At 41.9% G+C, this 27,120-nt stretch overlaps 1 protein-coding gene across 1 annotated transcript in view; it reads right to left on the minus strand.

Moving 5' to 3' along the window:
• Positions 1–724: 724 nt before the first annotated feature.
• The window catches only part of saxo2 (stabilizer of axonemal microtubules 2), a 45,229-nt gene continuing 18,833 nt past the window's right edge, over positions 725–27,120 (minus strand). Inside the window, exons 2-4 of the mRNA XM_080214255.1 lie at positions 11,415–11,594; positions 3,544–3,746; positions 725–1,772 (exon numbers count right to left, since the gene is read on the minus strand). Coding sequence (XP_080070381.1) covers positions 787–1,772; positions 3,544–3,746; positions 11,415–11,594 — 1,369 coding nt within the window. The 3' untranslated portion in view covers positions 725–786. The remainder of the gene's footprint in view (positions 1,773–3,543; positions 3,747–11,414; positions 11,595–27,120) is intronic.

The following is a 27,120-nucleotide window of genomic DNA, read 5'->3' on the forward strand; positions in this document are numbered from 1 at the left end:
TGAATATACTCCTACCTAGAAAATTACTTGGTTTGATACAAAGGTGAAAATCAGACTTGTTACATAACAAAAAAAGGGTGGATCAATCAGAATGCTTTCCAATAATTATCTCAAAATGTGGAAATCTTTTTATCACTGTGATTTTGCAGAAAGGCGCAATGGTATTTTCGTTGATGATAATTATATTGAGAATTTGACTAAATTTGAAAGGGCCTATTGTGATAATTATGCGCTGTCTGAAAATATTAAGTAGATGATTACTGAATAGAGCGTTCTGGGGATAATATATTTCAATTATATATATTTCTCATTGTGATTAATACTCTAGGGACAGAAGCCTTGTTTTTGTTCACTGTAAAATTATGAAATAGCTAAATTATTTGGGTAATTACAAACAGGACAATTTTCAGGATTCTAAAATAAGTGCTTGAATGGATAATAGGAGTGATTATATACTAAGTGGTGGACATTGTAAAAAATCAGCCAGGTTCAAGACACCTTGCTGTGTCTGTTTTTAAATATACCGACAATTCAATTTTTTGAAGTAATTATCTCAATGGAAATTGAAAAAACTGTCACTTCTGATATTTTTAAAGATATACTTATTTCATTAATAAAGTTGCTAACTATAAAAATAGACCAAATGAATTGTGATTAGAGGGAGCAAAAATTCAATGTCAATGCTTTTTTTCAGAGTAAGACAAAGGAATTGTAATTTGCATTATACAATGAGTAAATGGTTTGGTATTTGGTACATAACTAACATTAAAGTTGCACCTGAAGACTTTAGGATGCTACAGCCACTTCTTTAGGAATATGCATTTCATTTGGCACTGCCAGCTTTTCCTCTGATGGGGTTGTCTTGCGGAAGAATTTATGACCACGTGAATCAGTGCTTTCATAGGTATAGCCTAATGGAGTAGGATAGCTTGCAGGACAGATTTCCAGCTTCTTTGGTGTATACTCAGTGCGATATAAGGTTCCAGCATCAAATGGTATTGTACTATGTACAGGAGCATCTGATGGTTTGAAGCTCTGAGTTAGCTTAATTGGATGAGGGACAAAATTGGCTTTAAAGGTTGTCAAACCATCAAATTTCGCATCTGGTAGTCCGATTTCTTCAAATTTTTTGATTACCTCTGGCTTCTTTATATCCCAAGATTTGAAGTCATCTCTCATTGTAGTGCTCCCTTGGAAGGGAGCATGCACCTTTCTTGAACTTGCAGGTTTAAATGGAGAAGGTGGCTTGACTTTATGCCCAACATAATCAAGGTGGGAAGTGCTATTTAAATCCATTGCACCTTCTGGTGGCACATAATCTGGATGCTTGTGGACATATGGCAAGGTGGTAGGCCAAGGCTGAAAACGATCACGAAATTCTGAGCTGCCATCAAAGGGTGCGTCTGATCCTATCTTGACAGGATCAGGTTTTAAGCTTTTAGTAGGATCTCCATGCAGCCCTCTGAAATCACGACGGTGAGTGGTGGTGCTGTCAAAAGGTTTATCACTCGGTTTGTATTCATCTGGTGGCCTAACAAATCGCTCCCCCAGCGGATGAGGAACATAAGCAATTTTGTGATTTGTTAGACCATCAAAGGGGACATCAGAAGTCCTTGGTACTTCGGGTGGTTTGAAACTCTCCCTCAGTGCATATGCCTTGGGACCAAAGTCATCTTGAAATGTAGATGGATTTCCAAACCGTGCTTTAGGAGGGCAGTAAACATCTGGAGCTTTAGGCTTTCTTTTGGGAATGTCCCATAGTCGATAATCATCTTTTTAAAAATAAAAAGTGCTGGTATATTAGCTTATGGCTTCATAAATATATTGGACAATACTTTTAATCTAATGGACATGGGACATATTGCATTTTCACAAAAGTCTTAGCAAAATTAAAATGTTAGTTAGCATATCACATCTCAATATTTTTGCTCCAGCATTGTTGAAAATTGGGGACAGGGAGGTGACTATGCTTATTAATTACAAAGGGGAGTAATGATCTACTTTGCACTCTCACATGGAGCAGTCTGAATGTAATTGACACATAAATATTAAAGTTCAAATAATCCTGCATTTGATAAAGTACACTAAATCATGTCAAACGGACATTGTGGACAGGATTTTCTGGCCTCCCTGCTGTGAGTTTCTCGGGGCGGGAAGTAGTGTGCGTCTGGCCAGAGGCAGGACCTTCTAATCCTGCTGTTATCAATGGGATTTCCCATTGATTCCACCCCACACTCCCAAGAAACCCACAGCGGAGTCACTCTGTCAGCAGAATCGGAAGGTCCCGCCTGCACGAAGAACCAGAAGATCTCGCCCTGTATGTTGTACAATGTATTATTTACATGATTTAAAGATACAGTGACAATGATATTCATTTCATTTGCTGCCCTGCTTTTGAGAATGCATTTGCCACTACTACTCAGTGCTAAGCACTTGTAGCAATGTGAGTAAAACACAAGGTGAATATTCTTCCAGAAGTTCTCTCCTTTTGAGGAGTGTGGACTTCAATTGGGTTACTTTCAAAGAGAATTTTCAGGAATACATTCATCACTTGCTACCGTTCTGTGGGCTGGATATTTTGAAAGTGTATAATAGTCAAATTGTATCCCCAGACTACCATTGCAACAACAGTTGTCTCAACTGTAACCTGCAACAAAACAAGTGGCTGTGGAATCTGTTCATACCACTACCATGGGCGATTGAAACTCAAGATTTGAAACTTTAAGTGATTGTGAATAAGGGTTTTATTCATTCTCTTTGGGAAATACTACAGGCAATTAACTTTTAATTTGTTCTCTTGGATGTGGCTGGCAAAACTGCACTTCCTGCCCATCCCAGTGCCCTAAACTGTTTTTCAAAGCTGGTTGGCTTGCTAAATCTCTTCAGAGGGCATTATAAGTCAACCAGATAGTGAAAAGCTGAGCTGTGTATAGATCAAGCCTGGTACAAACTCCCTTCCTCGAATTCATTGGGTTTTTTATCAATATAACAGCTTGATCAGGATGGCATGGTGGCACAGTGGTTAGCACTGCTGCCTCACAGCACCAGGGACACGGGTTCGATTCTAGCCTCGGGTGACTCTTCTGTGTGGAGTTTGCGCATTGTCCCCAAGGGTTTCCTGGGTAAGATGATCTTTCGGAGAGTCGGTGCATACTCAATGGGTCAAATGGCCTCTTTCTGCACTGTAGGGATTTTATGGTTCATGGTCATTTTTTAATGCCAGCAAAAAATATTAGATGCTATGAATTCATATTCACAACTGCCATAGTAATACTTGAAGTTGCCATTTCAAGATTGCTAGTCAGTATAAGAACCACGACATTATCATGGTCATTCATTTATTGCTGAAAAAGGCCACATTGTCAAAGCTTTTTGTAATTTCAATACATATCTTTCTCAACAATGCTCAAGTTCTGTACCACCAAATGGCTACTTGTACACACATATGTATAAAGACATCCTATTACTTGCTGCAATTACAGTGTGCAGGCTTCATGAAGGAAGGGATTAGAAATTAACATTTTCAGTAATTTTAGAATTTACCTTTATATGTTGGTACAGTGTCTACTTTTGTTGCTTTCCCAGGTTTTGGTGGTGGAGGGCGCATACTTTGGACAGGCTTAATTTTGTGAGGGCCAAAGTCTGTCTTGTAGGTTGTATGATGATCTATCTCACCAGATTTTGGTCTGTAATCGTTCTGCAAAGGCTGTGGTCGATGTGTAATTTCATAAGGTATATAATCTGTTCTGCAGATGGGAAAATAAGAATCAAATGTTTCTGTAATGTATCATAGAATTCCTACAGTACAGAAGGAGGACATTCAGCCCATTGAGTCTGCACCAACTCATCGAAGGAGCATCTTACCCAGGTCCTCCCCAGGATCTACCCCATAACCCCATGCATTTAACCTGCTAATCCCCCTAACCTACATATCATGGGACACTAAAGGGGCAATTTAGAATGGCAAATTCACCTAACCCACACATTTTTAAACTGAGAGAAAACCAGAGCATTGGGAGAATGTGCAAACTCCATACAGTCACCCAAGGGTGGAATCAAACCCGAGTTGAGGTGGCAGCAGTGCTAACCAAAGTAGTTAACTTATTGCTTTAACCTCTTAATTATTTACTTAGAAGAACAAAAAGGGCTGACTTTGTTAAAAATGGGAGAAAATATCCAAAAAACACTGAAGGCATCACAAAAGCTTTCAAACATACATTGTGAGAATTCAGTCTTTTTAGCAGAGGAATATCTGCATCCAATTAAAACCCACACATAATAATGATCCTTTCATTCTTCACAATGGCCAATGAACCAATCAATTAGTAACAATGCAATATGTTGAGAAATTCAGCTGTTGAAAGTTCAAACATTGCAGACTATGTATGAACACCAGCAGAAAATGGGCTACTTTACCATTGAGGCCCTGGTTGGCACAGCAATGGAGTGATGCACGCATATAATTGGTGGGTAACACAGTTCCCTGACATGCAGAAAAAGTCATTTCACATGGCAACACATGGGAGGCTGCAGCAACACTCCTCTGTTATGCAGAGGACATGATAGGAGACTCAGAGAAAAGGAACTTGAATGTTATATACAAAAACAAGAGCATAAATGTGACTTACTAAATAAATTAAAATAAATGTCAGCATCTATGATTCTATGATAATTAATTGAATTATTGACATGAGAGTAAGCTATGCCTATGAGTGGTACATATGGCGTAGCTCTTTTTACTTACATGTAATGTTAAAAGTGAAATAAGGCAGATTATACAAATGATCATATACATGATAGAGAGAGAATATACTATAAAAATGCACATTAAATCACCATGATGTATACCGCCTTATTAACAATAACCATTAACATGTTTCCATTTATAGTTACAAATAGATTGAGTATTCTATCTAAGGCTCCTCTGATCAGATCAGTGCTCCTCACATTCTATAATCTCACTCCCTTACAGATGATGTAACTGTATTTGCACTAGTTTATTGAATCGTAGAATCTACAGTGCAGAAGGAGGCCATCTGGTCCAATGAGCCTGCACTGAAGACAATCCCACCCAGGTCCCATCCTCGCAACCCCATATATTTGCAGTCTTAATCCTCCTGACACTAAGGGGGCATTTATCATGGCCTATTAACCTAACTCACACATTGGACTGTGGGAGGAAACCAGAGCTCCCAGAGAAAATCTGTGCAGACATGGGGAGAACGTGTAAACGCCACACAGTCACCTGATGCCGGAATTGAACCCAGTTCCTTGGCACTGTGAGGCAGCAGTGCTAACCATTGTGCCACCCCAAAGTTTCACACCTCTTAATCAGTTAACCAGTTTATTAACCGCCATATTTTTGTTAAGACTGATTTCTCAGCCTGGCAGATATTAGACCTGATGCATTGGAGAATCAGTCAGGGTGCAAACCTTCAATGCTCTCAAAAGGAGTCAGTTCACATGGAAACTTGACACATTCATGGGAAAATTGTCATTTTAATCGTATGCAGTGGAAGTGAACAGCCAAGTATATTGGTGTAGGCATATTCAAACAACTAGGGAAGCTGTTCCTTCATAGCAATTGGTGTGTCAGAGAGAAGGGACCACACCAGCTGTACCAAGTACAGAACTTTGTCAATTCGAGAGCCCCATATGTCCCCAAAAACTGCAATGGAACAACAACAGTCAACCAAGCAAAAAAGGACCACGTAAATTACACTTTCCGGGCAAGGAACATCACCCAGACAAAAAGCTGACATCAAACAGCACACATACCATTAAGTGACCTAAGTGTGCAATGTATCTTCAGAGAGTGAGTAATAGAACAAATAGTTGATAAACAGTGCGTGTATAACAGGTACCTTAGGTAACTCATAGTCACACAGGCCTTGTATGCAAATATGTTGTAGGTTCGCTGGGAAAAAGGAATGTTTATATCTTTTTTGATACGTAAAGGGCTATGTTTGGATTGTAACCAGCCTGATGTCATGTCTGATTTGTTGCAGTTATGTGACCCTGCCATGAGGCATGTCCACTGTTACTACTTCTGATGAGTTCAATAAAAGTTCTCAGTGAAAAGCACTGATGAAGTACTGTTGTTCTTAAACATGAAACAGGTGTGTTGCCAGCGACAGCCACCAGTCCCTCTGACACTACTGAGCAATGCACAGCTTTCGGCCTCTGAGATTTCCACCCTGCCTGGCTTCCTGATTCAGAAGGCCTACTGTACCAAGTTAAGTACCTGATTGGCACATAATTTGGCAAACCTTCTCAAAAGAGGTGACAAGGGGCTTTCTGCTGACTTTCCAGCCAAGATCACTGGCACCTCAGGAAAGAGTCCGAGGTCCAACAATCTTCAGCTGCTTTATCAATGACATTCCCTCCATCATAAGGTCAGAAGTGGGGATGTTAGCTGATGATTGCACAATGTTCAGCACCATTCGTGACTCCTCAGATACTGGTCAAATTCAACAAGATCTGGAAATATCCAGGCTTGGGCTGACAAGTGGCAAATAACATTCACATCACACAAATGCCAGGCAATGACCATCACCAATAAGAGGCAACTTAACATTCAATGGTGTAACCATCCCCCATTGTCAATATTCTTACGGTTACCATTGACCAAAAACTCAACTAGACTCACCACAAAAACACAGTGGCTACAAGAGCATGTCAGAGACTAGGAATACTGCGGTGAGTAACTCACCTCCTGACTCCCCAAAGCCTGTCCACCATCTACAAGGCACAAGTCAGGAGTGTGATGGAATACTCCCCACTTGCCTGGATGGGTGCAGCTCCAACAACACCCATCCAGGACAAAGCAGTCTGTTTGATTGAAATCACATCTACAAACATTCAATCCCTCCACCACCAACGCTCAGTAGCAGCAGTGTGTATTATCTACAAGATGCACTGCAGCAATTCATCAAAAATCCTTAGACAGTACCTTCCAAACCCATGACCACTTCCGTCTAGAAGGACAAGGGCAGCAGATAAATGGGAACACCAACACCTGCAAGTTCTCCTCCAAGCCATTCACCATCTTGACTTGGAAATATATCGCCATTCCTTTGTGGTCACTGGGTCAAAATCATGGAATTCTCTCCCTAACGGCACTGAGGGCCAACCCACAGAACATGGACTGCAGTGATTCAAGAAGGCAGCTCTCTAGCACCTTCTCAAGGGCAACTAGAGATGGGCAATAAATGCTGGCCAGCAGCGACACTGATGTCCCATGAATGAATTTTAAAAAATGTTCCACATGTAGTTTTCATGTTCCCCATATATCCTTCAAAGTCATTCATCCAATATCCATTATGGGAAGACCTCGAGAGGCTTTGAAGTAGAAATTTAAAAAAGAACTTCTAAGTCTAACAGAGCTCTCACTCAAACACACTTCACACAAGAAGAAAATCTCATTCATAAAAAAGGTTAAATACCCGCCAGTGGTCCTTCCATTATAAAAACAAACAAACATTCTAGCCAGGATTTTCTGCCTCTCTCCATGATTCTGATCAATGCTCTAGCCTTCTTCATCTTCTCAGGTCCTTCTGTAACATCCCCTTGGCTTCCATTTATCTTTCTACTGAGAATTACTACATATTGCCTGTTTAAGTTTTTCTAATATTCTTACTCTACTGAATCTCCTTATGATCAGTTTTTCTATGGTTCCAACCCTAAAATCATTACTGGATGTGCTGACAAGGATCTTGTTGCATTTAGCCACATGTTGGAGGCAGGGCCAAGGAGAGAAATCATGGCCCTGGTGCTTCTTCTGTTTTGGGGCCCTCAGGTGTCTCTGTTCTACAAACTTTTAAATGGCCAGAGACAAAGACTAAATGGTTCACAAATGTGTCTGTTTGATGATCAGCAAACTGAAGACTCTGTGATTGCTGTTTCTCCCTACAATATACTCTGCAATATAACTTGTGGCACAATATTACAATACCTCAAAACCGTTCTTTGAAAAGCACCAAATTAAAGTCGAATAACAGGTAAATAGACAAGCCAATGAAAAAGACGCTTGAGGACCATGTATAGTGTAAAACAGGTTCCTAATTCTCTATGACTCCATTATACACTTCAGTCCTGGCAATCTCACCCCACAAAGTCCACTCGTAGTAAACTTTCATTAGTAACAATATAGACAGAACTCCAGGCATGAATCCGACCTTCGTTCACAAGGTAATTATGGATGACAAAGATCATCTAGCTAGTCCAGTCCATTTCATCTATTCCAAATAACATATGAACATAGATATTAGGAGCAGGAACAGGCCATTCGTCCTCTCGAGACTGCATGCTTTGCCATTTCATAATATTGCCTACATTATACAAGTGTATAATGCAAATATACTTAGAACATAGAACACTACAGCACAAACAGGCCCTTCAGCCCACAAGTTGCGCCGATCGCATCCGTACCTACCAAGCCATAGAACTATCTGTAACTCCCAATTCCATTAAATCCTATATACTCATCCAGAAGTCTTTTAAAAGACCCCACTGAGTTTGCCTCTACCACCACCGACGGCAGCCGATTCCACTCACTCACCACCTTCTGAGTGAAAAACTTAGCCCTAACATCCCCTCTGTACTTGCTTCCCAGCACCTTAAACCGGTGTCCTCTCGTAGCTCAATGGGCTTCTAAGCAATTTAGGACATCATGAAGGGTGCTGTATATATGTAAGTTTTGTCTTTCTTTCATTACATCTGCATGAAGTAGTCAGAGTGACTGTAGAAATGGTGCAATTGATTGCTGAGTTAAGTACCTGATTGGCACTTAATTTGGCAAGCTTTCCCAAAAAGAGGCGACCAGGAGCATTTTGCTGACTCTCCAGCCAAGTTCAAGATCCCTATCACCTCCATTAAATATTATTCATTGTGTGACTCATGTTCTATATGTAACTTTTCATCACAAAATATGAACAAAAGTAAGACTGAGTATTTATCCTAAATGGTCAATTTAGGCCCCTTCATGCTCTCTCATACTCCCCAAGCCCTTTCATACACACTCTGTCCCCTCCATGCTTCCCATGTATTAGACATAGCCACTCATCAGTAGGGTCAGACCTCAAGATGTCTTTGAAATGGACATTAAAAACAGATAAGCTTCAATTAACCAATACAGGTGTCATTCAAATTGTTAGGAAACAGAGGTTAGCTAGTGAAATGCCAGTGACATCTGAGGTACTTCTAAGGTTGGTGAAATCTACAGTCTGTGAAATAAAAGGGTGAAGGAATTCTGAAGCAATTAGTGGCTGGAAGTGCAAGCTTGTCTGAACATTTGAAAGTTCCTGACTATTCAAGACAAAGGAATACTGAAAAGAAAGTTGGAAAACCTGGAGGAGAATCGTTGCTCAAAACAGCTGAGGGAAAGCATTGTTTGAAATAACATTCTAAGGCATGTCTGTTTGAGTTGGAAGCTAGAGTTCAGTGAGATCAGTTGGCTTACAGTATAATAGTCATATGGGGGCATTTGAAGAAAAATCCATGTTTGGATGCCATCTGTCACGTGGTTTCAGCGTGGAGTGTCATTTGACCACGGTTAGCCTGTTGGGTTATAGGGACTGTGTGACTATTGAAAACCTTACAGCATACGCTATATGTTGTAACTTGTATTATCCTTTAGAAAGTGTACATTTTTGTGAAGGTATGTAGGAATGATGGAATATTGTATTATAGTCAAACTTTTCATGTTTAATATATTTTGTTATTAAAAACAAATTGGCAGTCCTGTGACTCTATATCTATGTTTTCTAATAAAAAGTAGAAGTTTTGCACTGGAATTTTACTGCCCCCAGCCATGGAATCACTTGTTGTAAAATCCTGCCCATTGTCTTTTGAACCAGGGTCCCATTCTGGGAACTTCCAGTGATAAGACCAACTGGGATCATAACAAAATATACATCCAATCAGAAAAAAAAATCTAATTTTTAAAAACTATCCAAAAAAAATCCTCAGATGATTAACTTATTATAAAAATGGGCAAACAGTTATTCACTTATTACATCAAAGGCATGTAATCATTTAATAAAATCTTAAAACAGCTAATCAAAATGTGAACATAGTTCTTGAAATGGTGTTTGAAACTTTGAAGTTCAGCCAAGCATTCATGATAGGCTCAGCTGTAACAAACCATTGGAATGTAAACAATGGAGTCTATATAAACTGAAAAAAAAAACAGATGGCCTATTTTGAACTTCATTGGAGGCCCTGTTAATCAAAGCAGTCCAGGAACTAGTGGGGTTTTTTTCCCTAAATGAAAACATTGAATGTCTTTTTTTTCATTTAGAATAACTCAGGGCATTTAAGTCACTTCAGATTATTACACTCAAGCAGTGTTTTCTATAGTTTTGGGTGCATATCAAAACTTAAGTAATGCCCTCTGACAACTCACTGCAGTTAAAACACATCTATGTTACAATACAGAATCCAATACAATAACGATATTAGAAGTTGTCAAAATGTGAACATTTACCCTTAAAAAAGGTTCCACCTTCCACAGCAGGCATTCTCCAGTGGTCATAAGGTCCCTTTTGGGGCTTCCAAAATCAGCATGGCATACAGAAATAGTAGTGTTGGTAGGGATACAAATTCCTATAGGGTCATAATGGCAACCTCAAACTCAGGAGAGGTGCATTTGTTGTCACAACCCAAGGCCTTCTGGACTCACAAAAAAGGCATACAATAGTGTAGCACTTAGCTGATATTGCAAATTTGAAATCAGTACAAAGAATTGCAAGTTTTCATCATTCCCAACCCCATAACCAGATTAAATTCCTGTGCCATAGTTAACATGAAATATTTCCTTTGAATTGACTGCAGAGTTGCAGAATGCTACACAAGTTCATCATTAGTTACTTTTAATGAGGTTTTAGTAAAATGTGGCTCTTATAGTTTTTGCCATTGTTCATCCGTTTTGAGAGGGAGTAAACATTCAGAGCAGCAATAAACATGGGTGAAGTCTATTCGTATTTTAGAGGCATTTCACCCTTTCATATGTACTGCCAATACTATCAAACTGAGAAAAATAAGGGTCTGGATTTAAATTTGCAAATAATTCCGTGGAAGCTAATTTTGCACCCTTCTAAGTTCAAATCTGTGAGAAGCAATACATTCAGACAGACAAAATGGTGTTGTGAAATATTTGAATGCCAAAACGTTTTATGAAGCCATGCTTAAGAATTGCCAAAGAAATGCTATTCTTTAGGGAGATATTTTGTCTTGTATTTAAAGAAGGCTCAATAATATTAATCATAAATGAATATTACAATGCAAGGAAAAGCATGAAGTGCTGTAACTTTGGTAGTACAGATCAACAGGATCAGTCTAATTTGTGCATTTAATATGATTGATTAAACAATTGCTTGGTTCCATTTCAGATGCCATTGTCTTCAGACATTTACCTAAATGTTGAGGTTCCTTCCATTTTGCCACGTTGAGTCAGAATTTCAGGTTTTGGTTTGAAGTTTTCCCGGGGTTTGATATCTCCATAGGAAGGGTATTTTTCATTGTATTCAGTCAGCAGACAAGGCTGCAAAGTCTTGTCACTGAATCCTACTGGCATATGTGGACAGTGATGCCGCCTGTTAAATGGAAAGGAAATAAGGTTTACTTTTTGACAGAGCAAGAATTAAACAAATACCGTAGGCATGCTTAGATGAATTGCAATGTGTCACATAGCGCAACCTAAAAATGACCTATTCTGTTGTATTAGTTGATCATCACTTAACAGAGGAATTTTACCCCATTTAAATTAATGGGGCAAGGATTCTTTAAGAGCGTAGAGAAACGTGTTAAATGTTAATAACAATGGAGGTGATTTTCAGCCCGTGATCACCATCAGAGAGGAGGCAATGCAGGCAGAAAATCCGGAGAGAGTTGGGAAATGTGATTCTCTCCAGAACCATCATGTTCCACAATTTATCCCAGCCCCTTACCAGTGATATTGTGAGAATCAAGCCCACAAAGAGCAAAGACCTAATTTAAATGTGTTTTAATATATTTTAACATAATTAACAGACCCTTCTCTATATATCCCCTGGCTGTATTTTCAAATCTCACCGACATGACATCATGTTGGTGAGGTTTACATGAGTTTCACCCAGACGTGAGAGTGTTAAACAAAGTACAAAGAACAACACAGCACAAGAAACCGTCCCTTCGGCCCAATGAGCCCGCGCCGCCATTTTAACATTGAGTGCCCTCCTCTACCCATGTTATGGAGATTCCCCCACTCCTCCCACACCCAGGGGTGTAAAAATGAGTACAGAACCTGGGGAAAGGCACTGACATGGCGTCCAGCAATGCGTCTGGCATGGACCTGGCAATGCCAACCTGTGTCAGGGGGCAGTGCCCTGGGGTAGACCCAAATGGGAGTCTCATTGGGGCTGGGGAGGGGCATGTGTTTTAAATTGGGGCAAGAGCGGGAGATGCCAGCGATGATTGTTCATGGGGGGGTGGGGGATGGATGGGAGAGAGGGTAATGCCAGCACTGGTTGGGGGGCACAGGTGTGGGGAAGAGAGAGTGGGTGTTGCCAGCGTTGATCGTGGATGGAGGGGGTAATACTGATGTTGATCAGAGGGAAATGGGGAAAAAATGATGGTGTGATTGGGTGGGGGCAAAGGAGGGGATGGGGAGGGAGAGATATCAGTGTTGACCACGACTTGGGGGGTGGGGGGGAGGTGGGTGGAGGGGATGCTCCCTTTGATCACAGGGCGATGAGAGGAGGTGGAGGAGGATGGGGGGAGCCCCTGAGACCTCTGTGATTTGGGATTTAGTTGTTTCTTGGTCCGATATTTTAATCAGTGCCCCGATCACAAACACTTTACTGGTGTGCACAGCCCGCCCCTCCGAATCACAGTGTGAAACATGCCCCTTGTTTATTTTTGGATTGCAGCTGTCCACAAAGGCAGCTCAACACCATCTTCTCATGAGCAATTAGAGTTGGGTGACAAATCTTGGTCTTACCAGCACAACTATATCATGAGAGATTTTTAAAAACTTTCTAATGCATTAGCAAATGTAATTACAGCGTTTTATTTACTAGTTCAAAATAGAGCATTATAAATACTCATAACAAAATGATCTGATACAGCAAAATCTGTGGAAAAACTACTTGTGCACTGTTGAACCCAATATTGATTATTTATTTATTTTACCATTTCCATTGACTGCCTGATAATTACAAATATAACTTTTAGCTTGTGAAAATCACACAGTGGCATTACTTTGCCATTTAATTTAATAATATGGAGATAGAAAACATAATGGGTGGAAACTTACCAAAAAATGCAAAGTGTCAGGATCTGATTGAAAACCAGTGTGCCCCTCTCCAGAGAAAGAAACAGGTTTTCTCTCCAGATCTTTTAGCACTTTGTCATGTTTGACCTGATGTCATGAGATTTCATGGGGTCCAGAGACAATGTTGAGGACACCCAGGGCAACTCCCTTCTAATTATGTAAGACCATAAGACACAAGAGCAGAATCAGGCCATTCGGCCCACTGAGTCTGCTCGCCATTCAATTATGGCTGATATTTTTCTCATCCCAATTCTCCTGCCTTTTCCCCCTAACCCCTGATCTCCTTATTAATCAAGAACCTATCTATCTCTGTCTTAAAGACACTCAATGACCTGCCCTCCACAGCCTTCTACAGAGTAGTAAAGCATTCCACAGATTCACCACCCTCTGGCTGAAGAAATTCCTCCTCATCTCTGTTTTAAAGGATACTCCTTTTAGCCTGACGTTGTGCCTTCTGGTTCTAGTTTTTCCTACTAGTGGAAACATCGTCTCCAAGTCCACTCTATCCAGGCCTCGCAGTATTCTATAAGTTTCAATAAGATCCCCCTTCATTCTTCTAAACTTCAATGAGTACAGACTGTTCGTCATACGACATGCTCTTCACTCCAGGGATCAATCTTGTGAACCTCATCTGAACCCTTTCCAAGGTCAGCACATCCTTCCTTTGAAGGTCCTTTGGGCCCAAAACTGCTCACAATACTCCAAATGGGTGTATAACTACGTGCGTCTGTGTTGCCACCCTTGGTGGTTCTGTCCTGACATCTTCTACTTTCAAACCATGTTTTACATTGAGTTTGGGCAGTTTTGTGATGGGTTTAGATGGCTCAATCTCATTTCACTTGGGAATAAAAATTCCAATGCATCATCCTTAGTTCATGCTGGAATATAAGTTGTAAAATTATGGTCTGCCAGATAAGGAAATGCAATACATGCCAAAGAACAGCACATTGGAATATTTACTCTTTCCAATAATTTGGTCTTGTAATGTGCCTTCAATATTGTCTGTCCCAGGGCATTTCACAGGAGTTTGACACCAAGCCACATAGAGAGATATCCAAAGACATTTATTGCAGGAATTCCAGAACTTCAAGCATAGGCAACTGAAGGCAATGAACCAATGGTGGAGCAAAGGAAAATCAGAGATACATAAGAGGACTGACTTGGAGGACTGTAGCAACCTTAGTACCAACAAAATTGGTAAAGGAAGGGAATTTTCAGTCTGGGCTAAGTTCCAACCAATATTCCAAAAGATGCATGGACACTAATCTAACCCACTGTCCATCCAGCCTTTTGGAAAAATGTCAACTTTGAAAATCAGGTTTTTAGAATTGATTGGGAAACTATGCATAATTACGACAGATAAACAAAATAGTTGAATCATATTACAAATCCAACACTAAATTAGATAACCATGGAAACATATTTCTGAACAAAATGTTGAGTATAATTGGACTGACAAGAGTCTTCTGCAGTTAGTGAACCAAAAACTATGTACAGTAATTAATCATAATAAAAGGCTGTAAAAATAGATTAATTTTATACTTGTGTGTGTTGTCATATCTGTTGAAATTAAATACTCTTGCTGTTTCATGCCAATCATAACTTCAGCTTTAATTTATGTTTTTATGAGTCGTGAAAGGATCTGGATATTAAGAACATAAGAACATAAGAAATAGGAGCAGGAGTAGGCCATCTAGCCCTTCGAGCCTGCCCCGCCATTCAATAAGATCATGGCTAATCTGTCGTGGCTCAGTTCCACATTCCCGCCCTCTTCCCATAACCCTTAATCCCCTCGCTTATCAAAAACCCATCAACCTGCGTCTTAAAAATATTCAGCGAGGCAGCCTCCACCACCTCAATGGGCAGAGAATTCCAGAGATTCACCAGCCTTTGAGTGAAGAAGTTCCTCCTCAACTCCGTTCTAAACCGCCCCCCTTTATCTTGAGGCTGTGCCCCCTAGTCCTACTGTCCCTTCTGAGTGGGAAGAGTCTCTCCACCTCTATCCTATCCATCCCATTCATCATGTCTCAATGAGATCTCCCCTCATTCTTCTAAACTCTAACGAGTACAAGCCTAGTTTATTCAGCCTCTCCTCATAGCTCAACCCCCTCAACTCCGGTATCAGCCTAGTAAACCTCCTCTGCACTCCCTCCAAGGCCAAAATATCCTTGCGTAAGTGCGGCGACCAAAACTGCACACAGTACTCCAGCTGCGGCCTCACCAATGCCCTATACAGCTGCAGCAAGACCTCCCTACTTTTATATTCAATCCCCCTCGCTATGAAGGCCAGCATCCCATTCGCCTTCCTGATCACCTGCTGCACCTGCAGGCTGGGTTTTTGCGACTCATGCACAAGGACCCCGAGGTCCCCCTGCACCGTCGCCTGCTGCAGTTTTTCGCCACGTAAGTAATAGTCCTTCCTACCATTATTCCTACCAAAGTGGACCACCTCGCACTTGCCAACGTTAAATTCCATTTGCCAGTTCCTGGCCCATTCACCCAGCCTATCTAAATCCTTCTGTAGACTCTCCACACCCTCCGCGCAATTTGCCGTTCTACCAATCTTGGTGTCATCAGCAAATTTCGACACCATACACTCGGTTCCCTCCTCCAGATCATCTATATAAATGGTAAATAGCTGAGGCCCCAGCACTGACCCCTGGGGCACTCCACTAGTCACCAACCGCCAATCCGAATAGCACCCATTAACCCCCACTCTCTGCCTCCTATTTGACAACCAATCCTCTATCCACGCTAACACCCTACCCCCAACTCCATGCCCCCTTACCTTCTGCAATAACCTCTTGTGAGGTACCTTGTCAAACGCCTTCTGAAAATCAAGAAAGACCACATCCACCGGCTCTCCTCTATCCACCGCCCTAGACACATCCTCATAGAACTCCAATAAATTTGTCAGACACGACTTCCCCTTAACGAAACCGTGCTGCGTCTGCTCTATCAAGCAATTTCCCTCAAGATGCCTCGCTATTTCCTCCTTGATGACGGATTCTAACATTTTACTTACAACAGACGTTAAACTAACCAGCCTATAATTCCCTGCCTTTTGCCTGCCACCCTTCTTAAACAACGGCGTAACATTAGCCATTTTCCAATCTTCCGGCACTTCCCCGGAATCCAGCGACGTTTGGAAAATAACCACCAAGGCACCCACTATCACCTCCGCCATTTCTTTCAGAATCCTCGGATGCATTCCATCCGGTCCTGGGGACTTGTCCACAATCAGTCCCTCCAGTCTGTCGAGCACCGCCTCTCTAGTAACAATAATGTCATTGAGACCCTCTAGTCCTACCACCTTTCCATCGCTAACACCCGGCAAATTATTCACGTCCTCCTCCGTGAAGACCGAAATAAAAACGTTATTCAAGACATCAGCCATTTCCCCATCCCCTACCACTAAGTCCCCCCTCTCATCCTCTAAGGGTCCAACGTTCCCTTATTATAGGTGGTTTAATACAATAAAACAAATGTAATGTTTGTTAAAATGTATAAAGCAGTAACTTCCATGTATTTAATCATTGTAATGATAATCTTTGTATATTTGTGATAAATTCATTGTGCAAGGCGGTCAATATTGGTGCTTTTGTTGTTAACAACCATAATGATAAATTCCGTTTTTTTAGAGATTGAAATGCAAAAATGTCCTGTGACACTTTTTTGTGAAACTACATTTGGTATGTTAGATTGGCATTTCCTGTATATAGGGAGTACTTGTTTACTGCTGGGATTGGAAAATAAAGCTCAAATTGATTGTAAGTTTTTTCTTTAAGCATATTAATTTTACATATTTTTCTGCGCTTAACTGATAATCTTATAAATCACTGAGAATAAATATTTATGTATTTCTATCCATTTAAGGTGTAAATAAATTTTAAAACATGCTTAACATATGAAAGATTAATTGCACAATTTATTTACTTTGTATTAAATTACATATTTTTTCTACCAAAGCACTTCACCAAACTTGATGTCAACACATTATGCTTTGTGCTTTACTTTTACTGAGCTCTGAAGTGGACTAGCAGACTGTTCAGTTTGTGAGCTGCTGAACAAAGCAATCATAATGAGATCATCTGGAAAAACAAAAGTGTGGTTACCTGTTCAACCTGCATATTGATATAATTGCCAGATGGTCCCATTGTGAATGTTTGGTTGAGCTGCAAAAATGTCTAATGTAGTTAGCTCAGCAGGGATCTGTTTACTCAGTTACAAATAGGAGCACCATCTTGTATGATTGCCATCTTTGTTAACTTGTTATAACCAGGTATTTCTTTGAAGAGTTTTTTCAATACATGTGTTTATATGGACAAAATTCAGAGAAGTGAAATGAATCACAGGTTCCCATTATGTGTACCTCACTCTCTGTGATTGATTAACAGCACTATAAGGTAAGAGTGACAATATTTTTCCAAGGGAAAGTTAAATGACTATTTGTCTTTCTGATGAGCATTTTGAAATTTACCGTAAAACAAGGGCAAAATACTGTGGATGCTGGAAACCTGAAATAAGAACAGAGTGCTGGAAATACTCAGGAAGGCTGACACCATGGGTGGAGAGAGAAACAGAATATTCTCTGACTTTCAGCTCTCTGACATAGAATGTTCGGTTGTCCATCTGAGCGAGTCTGTTTCCATTCTTGTCAATTCAGTTATAGCCGGAGGACCACCCAGCTATGGCTTCTCTTCCTGTTCCAACATTGTTATCCCTGTCATCCCAAAATACATCCCTAGTGCGCTCTTGTTCTCATCTACATGCTGCTCTTCTGTGACATCTAGTAATGCCAGTAAGTTGCAACATGACATAATTAACATCGATACTCTTCCTTTTGCACAAAGTTCCAAGCACAAGGCACCTGGAGGCAGTGTTATCTTTCAGGATGGCTTTCAGTGAGTGCTCTTGGTTAATTATACATTTTCTTTTCAATCTGCAAAGAGTCTTTTTTGTACCTTCAGGCTCTCCACAATAAACAGGCAACCCCAGATGAATAGAACGTATCCGCATTAGTATAACAAATCATTTACAATGCATTAGCAGTCATATTTGCTCACAGAATTGATCTATTGATTGATACTGCCAGCACTTAAGCCCCTGTTAAAAAAGGACAAGTATTTGATGCATTTATTTGCAATTTTTTTTCCCAAACGCTACTAAGTAGAGTTGTAAGTAGAGGCAGCTTTCAAACTCCAAAAATGCTGGAGTAAACAAGTTAGTTTTATAATTGGTCATTGGTCCAATGACCAGCAGCTATGTAGTCCCATTCGTCCCAATGGAAGTGGTAATCACTGCAGGGACAACAGACAATCCCATCAAATGAACAGCCCAGGTAAGTCCAGGTTCAGGAGTCTCAGCAGGGGTGGTGGAGGGGAACATTAGGTTCCAGAGGCCAGATGGGGAGGGTTAAAGGGGAAGATGACCATTAGGAGAGCACACCTGCCCAAGCAGCTACAGCTGCCTGGCTTCCAGTTGGGTGTGGAGGCAGGTTGCAGGTTGGGACTGGCAAGTAGGTGGCAGGAAGACAATCCGCTGGATTTTACATGCCTTCCCAACCTCAACCCCCCCCCCCCCCCCCCCACTCCCCCCACTACCCCGCCTTCACTCCCACTGTCGGGAGAGAGTAAAGTTACTTTACACTCCGGCAGGAACCTGATTTCCTAATGAGTTGGCCTCATGAGGTTCTTTCTCAGAGGAACAGCATTAGCATCCTATCTCTGGATTCCCAGACTAGTTAGGGAGGGCAGGAGGTGTTGTTCCCATGCATCCTCAGTCTGTACACCTTGCTTCGGGGCTTCCTCTCCTTCTGGTTGGATCGAGGTTTCCATCCTATCTCCCCTTTGGAAGGGTATGTAGCTGACGAGAAGGCAGCTGGTGTTGCTCCTTCTGCTGCTGGAGCATAGTGATATGTGGCTTCTGTTCTTCCCCTTTGGCAGAGGTGGAAGGTAGAGCTGCATAAGCTGCTCCCATGTTGTGATGAGAACTGGCAGCAACCGAAAAGTGAATGGTTGAATGGCCTAGGTTGACAGGTTCTAATTCAATTTCTGTTGAGAGAATTTAATCCTTTGCAAATTAAATTTAATTTAATCTCAATATAAATTATGTCAAGTTCTTCTTGTGAAAAAGCTGTCAGAAATCCTTGCACATGACAGATGCTAATGCACACATCAAAAACTATTTATCCCAATATTTGCCAGCGTCCTTTGCAATCTACTTGGCACTCATGTATTTCATGAGAAAAATGAAGAGAAAAGACACAAGTCTGATTCCTGCAGTTAGAGACACTCAGGATTTTAAGTTTAGAACAAAGGCACCTGAGAGATAGTCAATGGTATGGAAAAAGTAAGTCCAGAATATTACTTCAAATTATATTGTAAGATTAGGACAAGATGATATAATTTCAAAAATAATATAACGTAACTTAAGGACAAACGTGATAAAGTTCTTCTTAATACAGAAAGTGAGCAGTACTTATAATGGATTTCTAGGCAGAGTCGTAAAAGTGAAAACCCTCGTTGCATTTTAAAAAAATTAAATACAACAATGCAAAAGCGATTATATGTGGGTGAACAAACATGACTGAATGGTCTTCCTTATCGATAAAAGTAAAGATTATATTTTCCCCCATTCTCTGTGTGTCTGCCAATTCTGTCAGCATGATTTTACAGTGATCTGTTATCAATTTCTATATTTCTTTTAAAGCTAAGGTATGCAACAAGATTTGAGAGATACGATGGAAAATGCATTGGCAACATGCTGGAGCTGGATGGAGGAATTTGGAAGAAGCTAAAGGATTGTCCCCTAAATGGGAGTTCGGAAGACTGTGAGGCCTATGAGCACTAACGGAAGGTAGAAACTAGAGTTTCAAGCACTTAGAGGTAGTGGACATCTCTGATCACATGAATAATAGTTTAGAATGTTGGTAGGATCTTGAAGCATTCAGTTGCCTTGGGTCTGAGGCTAGTTGTTGTAGAGGCTAAGCTTGAGAATCAGACAAAGCCACTACTCACCTCCACTTCCCATGCCCACCCCACTCCCCAACACCCCTCCCACCCCAATTGTAAAGTAGGTGTGTTGACAAATTAATCAAATGGTGAATTGTCAAGGTTACTGCACAAAAGCAAGAGTCTGGAAAGAAGGAAAAATAAAATTGACTGTAACCCACATGATTTAAGATTACCATTTTCACTGTTGTATAAAGGTGACAAAATGATTCTGTCTGCTCAGATGAAATTTAATGCAGAAAGATGTAGAGTGGCACATTATGAGAGCAAGAATAACACAAGGCTATATAAAATAAAGCAAAACACAGTAAAAGAGGGTACGTATTCAAAGCAAATTGAGAAAATAGTTAATGAGGCTTAGGGGTCCAAAACTTTACAGAAGTATCATAGAATCCCATCAATGCAGAAGGAGGCCATTTGGCCCAATCGAGCCTGCACCAACAATAATCCCGCCCGCCCAGTATATCAGACGTAATTACCCTGCTACTCAACCTAACCCGCACACCTTTGAACTATGGGAGGAAACTGGATCATCCAGAGGAAACCCACACAGACACGGGAGAATTTGCAAATTCCATACAGACAGTCATCCAAGGCAGGAATTGAACACAGGTCCCCTGGCGCTGTGAGGCAGCAGTGCTAAACACTGTGCTACCCATACAGTATATAGTGTATAGAGCACAAAGGTTATAGTGAACTATTATGAAACACTGGTTCTGCTCTTAACTGGAGTATCATGTCCAACTGTGGGCATCATACTTCAGGAAGGATAAGAAGGTATTGGGGAAAGGGCAAAAAAGATTTATGAAACTGATCCCAGGGATGAAGGATTCAGTTATGTGGATATTTTGAAGAGACTGGGACCGTCATCTTTTGGGAAGGCTGAGTGGAGATTTGATAGAGATGTTCAAAATCATGGGCAGTCTGTACAGAGTGGATGGAAAGAAACAGTTCTTGGTACTTTTAAAATCATTAATTTTAGTCCATCATTTTGTAGTTTAAATTAATATATTTTTAAGCATTTTGTTCTAAAATTGTTAGAAGCCATTTTAATAAAAACGAAACCAGCAGAATTGGAAACCAGCCAGATTAGTTGACAGCCTTAATTGTGACAATTAAAGTATAAGTAATTCATTAATAAATGTGTTAAAAAGGCTAGAAATGTAATTTGGAACACAAAAGTTTATAGCATTTATAATTATAAACACATTAATAACACTTGATTATTAATACTGATCCTTAAAATGCTCTGGGAATTATAAGCTTGTGTCCTTCTCAGATAGAATAAAGATAACGTGACTGGTTAACATTTGGAAGGAATTAATAGGCTCCTGTTCAAGATATCTCAACTTTAAATGACAAATAGCTATGTTAACCATTTTTTTTCTTTATTGATTCAAGTGATGTGTGTCACTGGCTCCGCCCGCATTTATTGTCTTTCCATAATTGTGCTTGAACTGGATGACTTGCTAGGCCATTTTAAGGGTCAACCACGTTGCTGTGGGTCTGGAGTTGCATGTAGACCAGACCAGGTAAGGATGGCAGATTTCCTTCCCTAAAGGACAAGAATTAATCAGATAGGTTTGTACTGAAAATAGTTTCATGGTCATCATCAGGCTTTTAATCCCAGAAGCTGTGGTGAGATTTGAACCTTGGTCCCAAGATCATCACACAGTGTCTTGAATTACTAGTCCAGTGATGATACCAATATTCCACTGCATCCCCCGACACTCAGCCTACCTCAATATAAGAGATATAGGGGGAGATCTTACCAAAATAATTCTAAGTCCGGAATGGGTGGGAAAACGGGAGAGTTTCAGATTCTTTTTTCAGCGAGGCTACCAGTTGAATCTTATGCAATAAAAAAACTCTCAACCTCTTCCTCCTGCAAGGGGAGTGGGGCCTAAATTGCTTGAATGCCAGCTGATAGCAGCAGAGGGCCCACTGCACATATGCAGGTCTCTGTGCTGACAGCAGCAGAGAGTGTCATTATCTCTGCTGCTACAGCCAGCAGGCCTCCATGGCCTAAACCCGCACCCCTTCCCCGCGGTTTGCGACTCACTTGCATGGAACGATTACAATCCTCTCCACTTCCCTCCCCACATCGATCGCTGTGCAGAGTGTGCAGCTGTTCCCCCTCCCTCCCCCCACTGATTGCTGTGCAGAGTATGCTGCGATTCCCCCCTCCAACCCCATAATGATCACTGTGCAGAATGTGCAGCTGTCCCAATCCCATGGCCTGCACCGCAATTGCTCCATACCCTTGGCACTATTCAGTGTCTGGTGGGTACTGCCAGTTGCTCAGTTGGCAGTGCTAGGATGCCAGGCTGGCACTGTCCAAGGAGCATCAGCCCTGATGCCCCAATCTCCCGGATGGGTCTCAATGGCCTCCAGTTCTACAGGCGATGCCATCCCCCTTGATGGGGACCATATGTGATCTTCATTGGACAGAAACTTCCCCGGCAAGTCCACAGAGACAAGTGAGCCCAGATGACACTGTCCTGGGCTTGCTAATTCCATGTAAAGACGATTTGAATTTTTTTTTATTCATTTGTGGACATGGGTGTAGCTGGCTGGCCAGCATTTATTGCCCGTCCCTAGTTGCCCTTGATCATCCACTTTTACACTTCTGGCTGAATGTTGCTGCAAATGCTTCAGCCTTATCTTTTGCAATTGTGTGCTGGGAGCCTCCATCATTGAGGGTGGGGTATTTGTGAAGCCTCCTCCTCCAATGAATTGTTTAATTATCCACTACCATTCACAACTGGATGTGGAAAGACTGCAGATTATTTAAATAATTTATTCAGCCGCACGCCCTTTTTGGGCACAAGGCTGAACAAGCTGCCTATCCGTTCTGGTAAGGTTGTGAGAGGCGAGAAATCCGGCATGAACCTGATTCCTCGGTTCTCTCGCGATCTTACCGGCTGGTAAGATCACCTCTGGAAGTTGAGAAGAGACTTTGTCTTAAAGCTGAGACAATGTGCAGAAATAGCTAAAAGAATTGTCTAATTCTTATTTCATTATTGACAAGTTATAGGCCAATTAGCTTTTTTTCAACAATTAGCTAAAGTTGGCTTTCAACATTTTTAAGACATGAAATAAAGGGTCTCAAGAAGCTATTTCATAGAGAGAGATGTTTCAAGAAAGGTGTAGGTAGAGAGAGGTAGACAGAGTGATATTTACAGAAAGATGTTGAGAGCTGTTGGTTATGTGTGCACGGGATATAATTTTGTTTTAAAACTCCTTGAACCTTTGTGATGAATATGCCAACTATACCTCGTTGCGTGCATTGTAGTTAATTATTTGGACAACAGAAGATAATTCTTGCTCTTGAAAAGGAAGTAAGAAATCTCACAACATCAGGTTAAAGTCCAACAGGTTTATTTGGTAGCAAAAGCCACTAGCTTTCGGGCCTCTGACCCTGACAAAGGTCAGGGTCAGAGGCCTGACCTTTAATTGGTGTTGTGAGACTTCTTACTGTGTTTACCCCAGTCAAACGCCAGATCTCCACATCTTGAAAAGGAAAGCAGCCATATATTTACTCATGTGGAAGCAAACCTCTCTCGTTTGGAATGCTTGGGGCCAAGTCATTTTTAGTTGTTAGAATGCCTAACCTTGAACATGAACCAGAAAGCACTATAGATATAAATACCTGAAGCATAAAACAGTGATAAAACATTAGAAAGGAGCACTAAAAATTGTCTTGCATATTTAACTATGATATCTTCCGTGCTTCTGTTCCCAAAGTCCTGTACTGAATAGTACTGAAGAACTGTGCTCCAGAACTTGCCGCACCCCTAGCCAAGCTCTTCCAATTCAGGTACAACGATGGCATCAACCCAGCAATGCGAAAAATTGCCCAGGTGTGTCCTGTACACAAAAAGCAGGACAAATCCATTCCAGTGAATTATCATCCCATCAGTCTACTCTCAATCATCAGTAAAGTGATGGAAGGGGCCATCAACAGTGCAATCAAGCAGCACCTGCTCAGCAATAACTTGTTCAGTGATGCCAAGTTTGGGTTTCGCCAGGATCACTCAGCTCCTGACTTCATTACAGCCTTGGTTCAAACATGGACAAAAGACCTGAATTCTAGAGGTGGGAGGGATAGCCCTTGACATCAAGGCTGCATTCAACCGAGTGTGGATCAAGGAGTCCTAGACAAACTGGAATCACTGGGTATCAGGGGGCAAACTCTCTGCTGTTTGGAGTCAGACCTGGCACATTGGAAGATAGGGGTCCGTCACCTCAGCTCCAGGACATCTCTGCAGGATTCCCTCAGGGTAGTGTACTAGGCCCAATCTTCTTCAGCTGTTTCATCAATGGCCTTCCCTCAGAAAGTCAGAAGTGGGGATGTTCGCTGATGATTGCACAATGTTCAGCACCATTCGTGACTCCTCAGATACTGAAGCAGTGCACGTTCAAATGTAACAAGGTCTGGCCTGACAAGTGGCAAGGAACATTCGCACCACACAATTGTCAGGCAATGACCATCACCAGTAAGAGACACTCTAATCATCACCCCTGACATTCAATGGTGTTACGGTCAATGAATCACACACTGTCAACATCCTTGGGGTTACCATTGACCAGAAACTCAACCGGACTCACCACATAAACACAGTGACTACAAGAGCAGATTAGAGGCTAGGAATATTGTGGCTTCTGACTCCCCAAAATCTGTCTACAAGGCACAAGTCAGGAGTGTGATGGAATACGCTCCACTTGCCTGGATGGGTGCAGCTCCAACAACACTCAGGAAGCTTGAAACCATCCAGGACAAAGCAGCCTGCTTGATTGGCACCACATCCACAAACATTCAATCCCTTCATTACCGAAGCTCAACAGCAGCAGTGCGTACGATCTACAAGATGCACTGAAGAAATTCATGAAAGATCTTTAGAAAGCACCTTCCAAACCCACAACGCCCTCCATCTAGAAGGACAAGTTCCACTCGATGCCACTCACCATCCTGACTTGGAAATATATTGCCATTTCTTCACAGTTGCTGGATCAAAATCCTGGAATTCCCTCCCTAACGGCTTTATGTGTCAGAAAGGCAGCTCACCACACCTTCCCAAAAACAAATAGGGATGGGCAATAAACTCTGGCCAGCCAGTGATGTCATTTCCCATGAATGAATAAAGAAAGCTAAAATATTTCCATGAAGTTGCTTGGAAATTTGCTGATGACACCAAGATTGGGGGAAAGGCAAATTGTGTGGAGGGTGTGGAGAGTCTGCAGAAGGATCTAGATAGGCTGGGCGAATGGGCCAGGAAATGGCAAATGGAATTTAATGTTGGCAAGTGTGAGGTGGTCCACTTTGGTAGGAAGAATGGTAGGAAGGACTATTACTTACGTGGCGAAAAACTGCAGCAGGCGACGGTGCAGAGGGACCTCGGGGTCCTTGTGCATGAGTCGCAAAAACCCAGCCTGCAGGTGCAGCAGGTGGTCAGGAAGGCGAATGGGATGCTGGCCTTCATAGCGAGGGGGATTGAATATAAAAGTAGGGAGGTCTTGCTGCAGCTGTATAGGGCATTGGTGAGGCCGCAGCTGGAGTACTGTGTGCAGTTTTGGGCGCCGCACCTGCGCAAGGATATTTTGGCCTTGGAGGGAGTGCAGAGGAGGTTTACTAGGCTGATACCGGAGTTGAGGGGGTTGAGCTATGAGGAGAGGCTGAATAAACTAGGCTTGTACTCGTTAGAGTTTAGAAGAATGAGGGGAGATCTCATTGAGACGTATAAGATGATGAATGGGATGGATAGGATAGAGGTGGAAAGACTCTTCCCGCTCAAAAAAGACAGTAGGACTAGGGGGCACAGCCTCAAGATAAAGGGGGGGCGGTTCAGAACGGAGTTGAGGAGGAACTTCTTCACTCAAAGGGTGGTGAATCTCTGGAATTCTCTGCCCGTTGAAGTGGTGGAGGCTGCCTCGCTAAATATTTTTAAGAAGCGGGTTGATGGGTTTTTGATAAGAGAGGGGATTAAGGGTTATGGGGAGAGGGCGGGAAAGTGGAACTGAGCCACGACAGATCAGCCATGATCTTATTGAATGGCGGGGCAGGCTCGAAGGGCCAGATGGCCTACTCCTGCTCCTATTTCTTATGTTCTTATGTTCTTATGGGTCTGCTCAGTTTCTGGACAACTGTTGAATTGGTGTTCCCAAACAATAGGGATGGTGATCTTATTGTCTTGTCATGTTGGTCAATGGATGGAACAAGCCAGAAAGGTCCCGCAAGAGCCAAAAAAAATCAGGTTCATGTCCAGTTTTCCATCTCTCGCCGGAAATTCCAGCGTGATCAGCCTCGCACCAAGGAAATATTTAAAGCAATATTAATGCTGATTTAACTATTATTAGTGAGCCCAGGACGGAATTGTTCAGGCTCATTTGCCTTAGTGGCCTCGCCAGTGGGGACCTTCATTAGTGAGGCCTCTTAGGCATGTGAGCCTGGACAATAATGTGTTGCCCCCATCAAAGGGGACTTGATGTGATAGCCTTTCCTGTAAAACTGGAGGCTATTGAGGCCCCCCAGGAGGTCAGGGGCAGGAGTGGCAGTGTTCCTTGAGCAGTGCCTTCCTGGCAGTGCCAACCTGGCACTTTGACACTGCCAGCCTGGCTCTGCCCACCAAGCACTGGGCAGTGCCACAATGGAAGGATCTGAGGGCATAAGGGGAGGGGAAGGGGGAGTGCTGTGCACTCTGACCAGCTGGGTTGGGACCGGCCGGGGTATGGGGTAGGACATTCGACTGGGCTGAGGATAGGGGCATGATCGACTGGGCCAGCGGGGAGTTGCGA

The sequence above is a fragment of the Carcharhinus amblyrhynchos genome, chromosome 28, assembly GCF_965287045.1.
Source record: "Carcharhinus amblyrhynchos chromosome 28, sCarAmb.v2.hapA, whole genome shotgun sequence".
NCBI classification, from domain to species: domain Eukaryota; kingdom Metazoa; phylum Chordata; class Chondrichthyes; order Carcharhiniformes; family Carcharhinidae; genus Carcharhinus; species Carcharhinus amblyrhynchos.